This window comes from Anoplopoma fimbria, chromosome 4, assembly GCF_027596085.1.
Source record: "Anoplopoma fimbria isolate UVic2021 breed Golden Eagle Sablefish chromosome 4, Afim_UVic_2022, whole genome shotgun sequence".
In the NCBI taxonomy this organism is placed as follows: Eukaryota; Metazoa; Chordata; class Actinopteri; order Perciformes; family Anoplopomatidae; genus Anoplopoma; species Anoplopoma fimbria.
The window spans coordinates 15838404-15850083 of NC_072452.1; the positions used below are offsets into that span (position 1 = coordinate 15838404).

At 38.2% G+C, this 11680-nt stretch overlaps 1 protein-coding gene across 1 annotated transcript; it reads left to right on the forward strand.

Moving 5' to 3' along the window:
* Nucleotides 1-2994: 2994 nt before the first annotated feature.
* Nucleotides 2995-11222, forward strand: ubl3b (ubiquitin-like 3b). The gene is made up of 6 exons (XM_054597541.1): nt 2995-3191; nt 3710-3815; nt 6499-6607; nt 8158-8244; nt 8813-8890; nt 9624-11222. Exons 2-6 carry the CDS (start codon nt 3789-3791, stop codon nt 9674-9676), a joined length of 354 nt encoding a protein of 117 aa, XP_054453516.1. The 5' UTR covers nt 2995-3191; nt 3710-3788; the 3' UTR covers nt 9677-11222.
* The last annotated feature ends 458 nt before the right edge of the window (nt 11223-11680 follow it).

Sequence of the window (11680 nt, forward strand, 5' to 3'; positions counted from 1 at the left end):
GAGTGCTGATGACCTACAGCACCAGGCAAAAGTTTGGACACAACTTCTCATTCAATGGTTTTTCTTTATTTTTATTTTTTTCTACATTGTTGATTAATATTGAAGACATCCAAACTATGAAGGAACACATATGGAATTATGTGGTAAACAAACAAATGCTCAACAAACCAGAATATGTTTTATATTTTAGATTCTTCAAAGAACTTTTGACTGGTACTGTACTAGTAATAGACCTAAACAAGGCTAAACTACAGAACAACCCTTTTTTAACAATGATAAAGAATAATAACTATTACCATAATAATGTTAATAAGTGGTCTTGGTATACTCATCCACCTCCTCTACTGCATGGCTGGAATAACATGTCAATGTCAACCGTTGTTGTTGGGCCTCCGTAGACCATTAAAACCGTCTAAAACACCTTATTTTCTGCCCTCTGTGCCTTGTATGAACCCTGTCACCACCAAATATATATTATGCACAGTGTACACTTCAGACATCAAATAATAAAAACATTTATTAATTACATTCAATAATATTCTCAAAGACCCCGATATCAACATGTACTCCTGGGCAGGGTTATGACCTGTTTTTTTATTTACGGTAATTTGATGAAGCATGACTTTATTAAGGAATGTGCCTCATGTGAGGACAATATAAATTAAACTAGAAAAGGATTTTAAACTACTATGACGGAACCACAATATTGGTAAATAATGCTGTTGATATTGTTCCTTGCTGGTGTAAATTACTATTTAAAAAATAGCAATTTTTCAGATTATGTGCAACTATTCTTTAACAATTATTGTTTTTTGTCATTTGCCTTTATTTGATAATGACAATACAGAATTGAGCCCTGCGACAGACTGGCGACCTGTCCAGGGTGTACCCTGCCTTCGCCCATTGACAGCTGAGATCGGCTCCAGCACCCCTGCGACCCTTAACTGGATAAGCAGGTTACGGAAAATGAATGAATGAATGAATACAGAATTGAACGTGGGATGCTACAGGTATGTGTCTTGACTACAAGGCTATCAGATTATCTTTTTTGTGAATCATTGTTTTTTAGACTCTTTTCTCTACTTTATAATTTAAATGTGTGATAGCATATAGCCTTAAAATCAAGCATGTATCAACACTGCATGGTTTATTTTTAAAGTGAATGTACATACAGTATCTAAAATTTCTTGTCACCCTTAATAACATCAAATGTTAAATATGGTTTGTTGCAATCCACTGTCAAGTAATGATATATCAAATCAGTAAGTTTGGCTATACAGTTATGAGCAGGTTATGTGTCTCAATATTTGGCTTATTTAAAAATTACCTCACCTGTCTTACTTGACTTCTTCACCCAGCATTATCAAGTCGCTGATAAATTACTAAAATGTTATTTATGGACTTCCATCTGTCATCATTGGTTATCGATAGCGGTCAGTGCAGTTAAAAAAAATGAAAGGTGCTCAAATTTGTCATTTCGGTGGCAACTGGTTTGTAAGATCCCATTTATTTCTCCTTATGCCATTTATATAATTCTTTGGACCAGAAAAAATATTTACTGTTTAATAAAGATTGAGTTCCCAAAATCCTGATATTTACCCTTTTTTGAGCTCTACAAAATTGAGCTCTCTAAAATTGACTGGTTTTTAAAGTTTCACTCTTGCTGTCCTCAAAATGTATAGACCCCGGAGAATATAAAACCCCCAATGACAAAGTAGACATATCTAAATCTAAATTGTGACATTCATGAAAACACAGATTTCCTTTGTTGACTTTTTTGTGTGTATTGTCTTCTGAGGCCTTATTTGATACAACCTTTCTTTCTTCGGAGAGAACTAATCTCTTATGAAAGAATATGAAAAATGCTCTATATAAGTTAAGTAAATTCATGATTTTCATGTTAATTGAGAAAACTTGATCTGCTGATGAAGGCTAAGTGATATGGTTATGGAAAACAACTAGTAAGTACCCTTAAATTTGTACTGTTTAAAAAAAAAAAACATATTCATGCTTTGTGCATTTTGTGATCAGTCTTGTTACCTTCTGACTCTTTTTTTTTTTGCCAAAGCATGACATAATTATGGCAATTGTATTATAATGTATCTTGTACAAACTACACATTTGTCTCAATTGTACAGTACCAGTACCTTCTCATTCAACTACTTTGAAGAATCTAAAATATAAAACATATTCAGGTTTGTTGAGCATTTGTTTGTTTACCACATAATTCCATATGTGTTCCTTCATAGTTTGGATGTCTTCAATATTAATCTACAATGTAGGAAAAAAAAATAAAAATAAAAATAAAGAAAAACCATTGAATGAGAAGGTGTGTCCAAACTTTTGACTGGTACTGTATATATATATATATATATATATATATATATATATATATATATATATATATATATATATATATATATATATATCACTCATTCAACTACTTTGAAGAATCTAAAATATAAAACATATTCAGGTTTGTTGAGCATTTGTTTGTTTACCACATAATTCCATATGTGTCCCTTCATAGTTTGGATGTCTTCAATATTAATCTACAATGTAGGAAAAAAAAAAATAAAAAAAGATAAAGAAAAACCATTGAATGAGAAGGTGTGTCCAAACTTTTGACTGGTACTGTGTATATATATATATATATATATAAAAAAAAAATATATATATATATATAAAAATATATATATATATATATACAGTACTCATTCAACTACTTTATAAGAATACTCATTCAACTACTTTGAAGAATCTAAAATATAAAACATATTCTGGTTTGTTGAGCATTTGTTTGTTTACCACATAATTCCATATGTGTTCCTTCACAGTTTGAATGTCTTCAATATTAATCTACAATGTAGAAAAAAATAAATAAAGAAATAAAGAAAAACCATTGAATGAGAAGGTGTGTTAGTTATCATTCTCCTGAATGCAGAACAGAGAGCAGCTCACTACGTGGACTTCAACTCCCAGAAGTCTTTGCGGTTTTTCTGTATGTTTACAACCAGCTGACATCCGGCGTCTTCCCGTCCTTTGGCCACCGACACCAGTCAACGCTCCCTGAACCCGCAGAAGAAGAAGAAGTCAACGACATCCCTCCTCCCTCGATACCTCCATGAAACGCGCTCCCCGCTGAGTGAACTCAGCTGAATGCGACATTTCATCACCGTCGTCAGATGCAGGTGAGCTGGAGCGGAGCTAGCCAGCTAGCCAGCTAGCAGTGAGCTAACACGGCAGCTAATGCTAACGCTAGCTGAAGCCTTCGTATTCGCAGCTATCACTTTCGACATCTGTCAGCGCGGAGCCTGGTGCTAGTTGTTGTCTTCTGGTTTTATACATTCACCTTCCGTCTAAAGAAACCGACTGTTTTATCAGCTACGTCACAACTGAGCGACAATTAGCAACAATGGTGGAAGCTAGCTAATGTTAGCCCGCTAGCTTAAGTAGCTTAGCGTCCAGTGGTGGAAACACTGAAGCTAACGCTGCTAACACTAAGATACGTTTTAATGAACTAAACCAGGGAGAAGGGAGTCTTTCTGCCCGACCCTCACGACCCCAGGTAACTCATCACCCATGTGCTCGGGTGTCATTTGGGTGACACTGTTGTGATGTTAGCTGTGACGTGTTGGCTCTGTGGGGGATGGATTATGTGCCAGGCTCGGCTTTACAATGTTTGTGTTGTTTGTGTTGTTTGTGTCAGGGCTCTGGCCCCGTCTCCAGCAGCTGAAGCACACCAGCCCTGTCCACTGATCATCCACGGCCTCCCTCCTTGCTGAGCCATGACCTCTCAGAGGGATCTTGATATGGTGAGTGAGGGTCTGACACTTTTCTGAAACTGTTTTTCCAACAGCAGCACTAAAGCAAGGTGATGATCCGGGTCTGCTGATGCCTTGTGTTCTCTGATTTGTAGCCTGTCACACTTTAATGCAGCTACGTGTTACACAAACATAATGCATTACCTTATTTCCTCAAAGTTAAATTAATTTAGGGTTTTGGGGGTCGGGGTTGGAGGGGGTGTCATGGATTAGCCAACGACCACAAACACTTAGCTGGGATAGTAACTGCTGTTCCTGTGAACACCATCTGTCTAATCTCAGTTAAAACATTGCCCTACTTTCCTTTCAAGGTTTAGACGCCAATTGATTGTTCCCTCTTACTAAATCCTGGCCAAAGCCCCCGTTATAGGAATGGACAACAGTTATTTAGAAACAGATAAGAAATGATAGAAGTTATAGGTATATTTTTATTTTTTTGACACCTGGCCACTTGCTTTTTTACCTGCAAGAATTCACTTTATATTGATAATTCTCATAGAGAAGATAGCAAGTTTTTGTATTTGTGAAGATGTAACCAGCTGAATGTTAATAGTGATTTTGTTTGTCAATTAGACAATCGGTTGTTTTTTGCTAATATTACTAATAAGTAAACATAGAGAGCTGGAAGAAATAGTCAAATTAATCCAGTGAAAATTATTTTATTGTTTAAAAATCCAAATTTGATGGTTATGACTACTCAAAGTAAAGATTTGCTGCCTTTCTCTGTTTTATTTCATTACAAGCTGATCTGAAAATCATTCAGGTTTTGGGCCATTTGCGAGACAAAACCAGGCATACGTTGTGATGGGTGTCTTTAATAATATGCTGTCAGAACATTTAAAATGCATTTAAACAACCTTTTATCTAGGATACCTACATCAGGTACAAACCCACAGCAAGGCAGAGTGGGCTTAGTAGATCATCCCTCTCTTCAGAAGCCCTGGGGCGTTAGCTTGTTATGTTTTTAAATAACTTGACCAACTTCAAGAATGGATACGCCTTCGGTAGCCCTGTTAACCCTTAAAAATATTTCTCAACAAACGTTTGAAGGATTTATTGTCTTCCTATGGATTGGAGAACCTCAAGAACATTTGTGATACAGGATGTTGCCATGGGTAATCAGGCAGATCTGACTTTGTTTTTACTTTGTCGGGGATGAAAGGGATCGGGACGGGAAAGGGGACAAAGCTCGTTAATGATGACATGGGGATGTAACTTCACATTGAGGTTATTCAGTTCAGAGGGGGGATGGGAGGGCAGAAGACCACCGAGGGAGGATTTTATTTGTAAACAGATCATAGAGTGGGGTCGTCCCTCCCCGTCCCCCTGACGTCACACCTCATGGTTAAGTCTCTTTGTTCTCTCTTCTGTGATTTGTGAACTCAATGAAAGATCACATCCCAGAAGGTGTTCTGAAGAAGAGCAAATGTCGGTTAAAATGTATCCCGTCCGTCAACTCTGACTCTTGAGTAGAGACGTCTCAGGAGAAAGTAGTTGATGAGATGGGTTTTTTTTCTCCAAAGTATTTTTTTGGATTAGCGGCATAATTGATTAGAGATGATGGATTAATGGATTAATAAAGAAAAGGTCTTTGCTGCAGCGTAAATCAAATGACTTAAGGTCCAAAATGGATCAATAATTCAGGTCAGTGATGTTTCAATCCTGGCCATGAGCTGAGTACAATAAAGATACAGTATAAAATAAGTGGACAAATTGATATTAACGTTAAATAATGACACCAAATTCTTCGCCATTACTGTCTGCTTGACATTTTTAGAAGGAGATGGAGAGACTCCAAACCTGTTTTATTTATTTTTTGTACTACAATAGAGCTGCGACCAAAGCTTATTTTTGAGTATCTATTAACTCTGTTATTTTCTCTTTCATTAATTTTGGACTATAAAGCCAATGTGACATCTTCTTTATATTTCCCTTTTCTCTGTGGGAAAGAAGGTTCACATAAGACAAAGAAAATCAGCAAATTAATCAATCAATTGTGTCTGATCTACTACAACGTGTGTTGGAATGTTTTACATGTTTCACAAGAAGAAGTTTGTGATATTTTCAAATAATTTAGCAGAACAAGTGTGGAGTGCCCAATGTGGATTTCCTGATGTTAGTGTAATGTTAAGGCCTTCAAGGCATGCTAGTTTTTTTTCTTCGTTTTTTTTAACAGTTGCCCAGAGGATAACATTTAGAGGACCCCCCACTGTTAAAGGCCCTCCCACACATATGCACAGTCCCCCTTGGGTCTACGCACTGGCCATGTAAATTTAATAACATGGCCGAGAGCTGTCTGGGACACCTGGGGTTATCGCATTAGGCCGACAGCCCGGAGAGGAGCTCGCAGCACCCTGGAACTAAAGAGCCAGTGTTCCCCCGTCAGCCCCACCCTTATCTGTCGTCGTCTCTGGCAACAGGGGCTCACTTCAGTGTAAGCCCTCGGTGAATGAAGTCGCCCAGTCAAAGGGTGGAGATCTGGATAAATCTAATTAGACTGGAATGCCCGTCTCTTCACAGCCTTCAGGAGGTCACCTCATGTCTGAGGAGGTTAGAGGAAGTGGAGGGGTTCCAACACGACTAATTAAGAAGAACTTCAATGGAAGTTTGGTTTTTTTGTTGTCTTATACAAAATTTCTATGGATTAAACCATTTCTTTGTGTTTTTGTTTTAGGTGCACCTCCGCCTTATCCTGGTCAGTGGGAAAACGCAAGACTTCACTTTCTCCCCAAATGACTCGGCCACAGACATCGCCAAGCATGTATTTGAGAACTGGCCTGCAGGTACGTTTATAAAGGATTCAGTTTTAAATCTTTTTTTGTGTGTATGTTTGAGAAGTTTCAGTGTATATATTTCACAGATTTTATTACTTTTCACTAAGCAGCCCTTCAGATTCAGTCACATTTTTTGCTGAAACGTATTTATTGTCAGTGTCTGCAAATAATTGATAATATGGTATACGATAATAATTAATTAATTGTAAATTTTTCCATTTCCTTTTGTTTCTTTGTGGCCTACCGCTTCTGATTACCTATAATGTAAACCTTGTTTACACTGTTTATATTTAAACTCTAAATGAACACAGGCTAACCAAAATTTAAAAAGTGTAAAGTGATCGGAGGGGTAATAACAGTATTATGGTCTAGATACAGATATATTGGTATCAACCTACATATTGGCTGATAAGTTACAAGAAACTGCAGCACAGAGATGACAAACTAGTATTAAAATAATTAAGAAACAGTGTCACGATTACAGTTGATTTAAAGTTGATTTGTTAAACTGGAAAATATTCGCTCAGTATCTTCGTCACAATTTTAAAACCAACTAATCAGAAGTGATCTGTATCCAGACTATTTTTTTGTCATGTGTTTATAAGAGGGTTTGTTAATAGTGACACTACAGGTAGCGCTGGTACTAGTTCAACTACATTTCTTAGTAGAGTGGTTGTAGTGTTGCTGTTTTTTTAAATCAAATAGCTCTTCATTCGCTTAGCTCTTTTATTGATCGATTAGTGAGGCAGCAGCCACACTAGCTGCATTTTTGAAATAATTTCTGAAGCTCAAGCTTTCGATCTGAAATAAAACCGCTAAGGATCAGTAGGTGACGCCTCCGCCACACACGTACGTGGATGTGTAGCCAACAGAAGCACCTACTTATGACCGTGACATCACGTACCAATCCTTGGACTGATGCCCACGACGTCTCTGCAGCAGGGGAGACAAGCTTGTGTTTACTTGATGGAAAGGTGGCAGAGGGTGAGGACAGAGAGGAGTGGATCCTGAGGGAGTCGCCCTGGCTGCGGGCCTACACATACCGCCACGGATATACAATGTTTAATTATATCAATACGCCTCAGACAGTGTAGCATTTTAGTGCAAGGCAGCTGGATATTGCTATGGTAGTACGATGCATGGATGTTAGAATTAAGTGTGCATAGTTGAAGATAGTTGAATACACATTATACTTGTGTCATCTTATTCAATATATTATTAGATTATTATATATTTTACAGCAAATGAGGCCTGTGTATTTGTATTTTATATTGATAGTATTTGACCTGGAGATGGTTCAATGCAAAGAAAATGGTCCTGATGTTGTTACTTCTATAGTAAAAGTGCTGTAGCTTAGCTTGCTACATTTCTCTGAGGACTAGCTTCAGTGTAGACTAACTGGTAGTTCATCTCAATACACTTTCCAAGGAGCTTGATCAAAAGTGGTTTATGAAATGGGCGAATATACTGTTTTCAGATTTTCATCAGTATTTGCCTAAAAGATCCTGTATCAGTTAGGCTATAGTAAGTCAAATACTTGTTTCTCTGCTTCCCAACAGGATGGGAGGAGGAGAGGGTGAGCAGTCCCAGTATACTGCGCCTCATCTTCCAGGGACGCTTCCTTCATGGCAACGTCACCCTGGGAGGTAAGACCACCTCTTAACGAAGACCCCTTTATCCGTCTATCTTACTAAAAACACGGCTGGAAATGAACAAAAACAGCTCATAAGGTTTAAGCTGAGGTTTTGTAAAGCTGTCCTGGGGCTTACAGCTATGTGGTTGTTGTAATGCATTGGGTCTGTTAGGTGTATCATATTCATGCTAAACCATAGAGATGAAGAGCGGCAGGTTCATCTGCAGGTATTTAAAAAAAAAATAATGTTATCAATACATGGCCAAGATAATAAAAAAAAGTTTATTTTACAATTTGTTAACACATAGGCTGATGCACTAACTTCAGCAGTATGGCCTTGAATTATTACAGATGTGAGATATGATTAAATATACACATCTGTTGTCATAGTAACTGCAGATGCTAATGGAGTCAAGCTATTTCCTTCCACCTTGCCAGTCTGAATTTATCTGAAGTATTGTCTTATCAATAACACCACTGAAAACTTATCAAATGTAAAAAATTCTATCATATAATTGTCATTTTTATTGTTAAATGTAGATAGGAATAATGAGTCATGAGGTGTATTTCTTTGTTTAAAGCTCTGAAGCTGCCACCGGGCCGGACAACCGTCATGCACTTGGTTGCCAGAGAGACTCTTCCAGAGCCCAACTCTCATGGTGAGGATCTTTTCTTTGTCTCCTTTTTTTAGTAGAATTATCAGTATCATGTTATCATACAGGACGAGGTACCTTGTGGGATTCTGATAGCTCCAGGCCTGCATATTTACTGAGAATAGGGCAGAATTTTGCTTTAAAAAAAGTCAGAGTAGTTTAGTTAGCTTTGGAGAAGGTTGTGTTATTCAGGCTCAGTTAAACAGCAACATTTCAAGCAAACATGAGGTAAAGTAGCAGCTGGTAGCGTGAGCATTAGCATACCCGATAAACTCCGGTGGAAAATCAACTTTGCACATGAACAAAATAATACTTCATTAGTGGTAGTGGATGCCACACATGAGCCCACTGATAACGTCTGTATTCAGAGCTTAACAAGTTAATCAGGACTGACGAGCAGTGACGACCAACAGCAGAAACACAGCTGTGTACTCCACGTCACTCCTGTGTAGCATTTATGTTGGTAGAGAAGGTTCTAGCTGAATTTAAGGGTTTAGTTACCCTTTCAGTGCACCGTGTCTGCTCAGGCGGAGCGCGGAAGTTGACAAGTTGCTTTTTCAGGGTCCAATTTGTTTGACCTTTCACATACATTATTCAGTGGGCGTTTACTGCTACTGCTGTTAAGCTCAACCTTGTCCCACTTAAAATGTCTGTAGAGGTAAATGTGCTTTTATCTAGTTTCAGCTTGTTGTTTTTTTTTTTAATCTCACCTCTTGTCTCTGCTGTCATGTCTTTGTAGGTCAAAGGAACAGAGAAAAAACCACAGAGAGCAACTGCTGTCTCCTCTTGTAAAGCAACAGAAACCCAATGACCCCCAACCACACACACACACACACACACACACACACACACATAACACAAACATATATATATATACATGCATACACTCTTTCTCTTCTGCCTGTCATCCTGTCAGCTGTGGATTCAGGATAAATCACAGGAAGTCTGGTTGGACAGTCACCGGCTTCGGTTGAACGCTTGTCCAATCTGAGGCTTTTTTTGTGCCAATTATATTCACTTATTTTTTGCCCCCAAACTTTAACTGTATCGGCAGAAATTGCAGTTGTAGTTCCTTTTTGTTTCAGGATCATGACATTAAACGTACCTGATGCTCCCTCGCTGACCTGTTTGCTGCTGGACACGTTTTAAAGAGCTGTCGTATGTAGTGGGAAAAGACCAGGGAAGTCATTGCTCTTCATGGACACAGTTGCTATAAAAGATGTGTTGGCTATTACCTTTTTCCTACTAGTCACATGGATGTTTCCCCAGGTCTTACTGAATGGTGTTAACCCTCTCTTTGCACTTAACCAGTTTGTTAATTCAGAAATGTTTATCGTGTTTAATCTTCATCATCTTTTCCCCAATGGATTTTATTTTTTTTTTGGTCAGAGGAACAGACCTTAATTCCCCCCGTGGTAGAAAATGTGCCATCCTCCTCATGAGACTGTTTCTCACTAACTGATCCGGTCGGTCTGTATCAGCACCAGTGGCGTTTGTTCCATTACCCATACACCTGTTTGTACCTGGAAATGGACCAATGGTGAAAAGACTTGTATGAGGAGGAGTAAACACCTGAGGGGAAGTTCAGGTCCATGAGAAAACAGGAACAGACATCGAGGCTTGTAAAAGATGGAGTCGGAGGATTCGGCGGGTTGCTTGTGCAGGTGTCGTTTTCGCACCTCTGGCTTTGACTTTATCGACTAGGCTGTCGGTGTTCCCTCGTCACAGGAGCCGACATGGCGGGCCAGTTAAACGCAGACAAAAGAAGCGGTTGAAAATGGGAGGGAGGAGTGTCGTCAGTGTGAGAGCCCCCCCTACTGGACACTGAGAACGAGGCAGGGGGAGAGTTTCTGCCACTTGGATGAAGAGACATGAGGAAAATCTATTGGTGGTATTTCACCTCCTTTTCATTTGGATGCCGTCTTTACTTCATGTTTGCCTTTTATCGTGGAATTCAGTAATATCATTAATATTGAAATTTAAATATATCAATTTTTATCTTGTGTATAGGTATTTGTTCAATTTTAGTGTGGGTGCGTCTGTGTATGAGTGTGTCTGAGGGTGTGTGATGCACGTGGCATACTGTATGAGGACTGGTGAGGGCATGTGGTCTTAAAAAATAAAAAATAAAATGTGATGCACTGGGAGTGTTGATGGGCTGCGGTTTCTTCAGAAACAGTCGGAAACCGTTTGATTCCTTCCATTGAGTGTCCTTTGGTTTGTGTTTTTGTCAATCAATGTCACTGCTATGAAGTTTAGCCCAGTATGATTAAATGTAAAAACTAAAATGCAATGTGGTCTACATAAAAAGCTTGTATTATAAATTAATAAATCTTTAAATAAGTCAACTTCTCTTAATCCTTTTTACTATTTCTAAAATGGCAACTAAATGACGTGGTTTTCATTATCAATTGATTTATTTTTATTTTTATTAATGTCATCTTTAAAATGTCTGGGAAATTGTAATCGACATTTTCCAGTATTTCCGGAATCAAAGTTAACATCTTCAAATGTCTTAATTTGACTGTTTAGCAGTAAATTAAATGTATTTGGGTTTATAAACTGTGATAGAAGATTAGAAGACCAGCAAGAATTCATATTTAAGGAATATCAGTCACATAAGCAGGTGATCATATATTGGGTGGAGGGGCTCATAACACTCAAGCATAAGAAATCCAAGGAATTAAATACCCTTACCCACTTTAATCATCAGTGTACATGTAGTTTTATTTATCTTCCTCTAGGTGGCGGTGTTTCCCTTTAAGCCTAATGGTGGGGTCATCATGGGCTGATGGA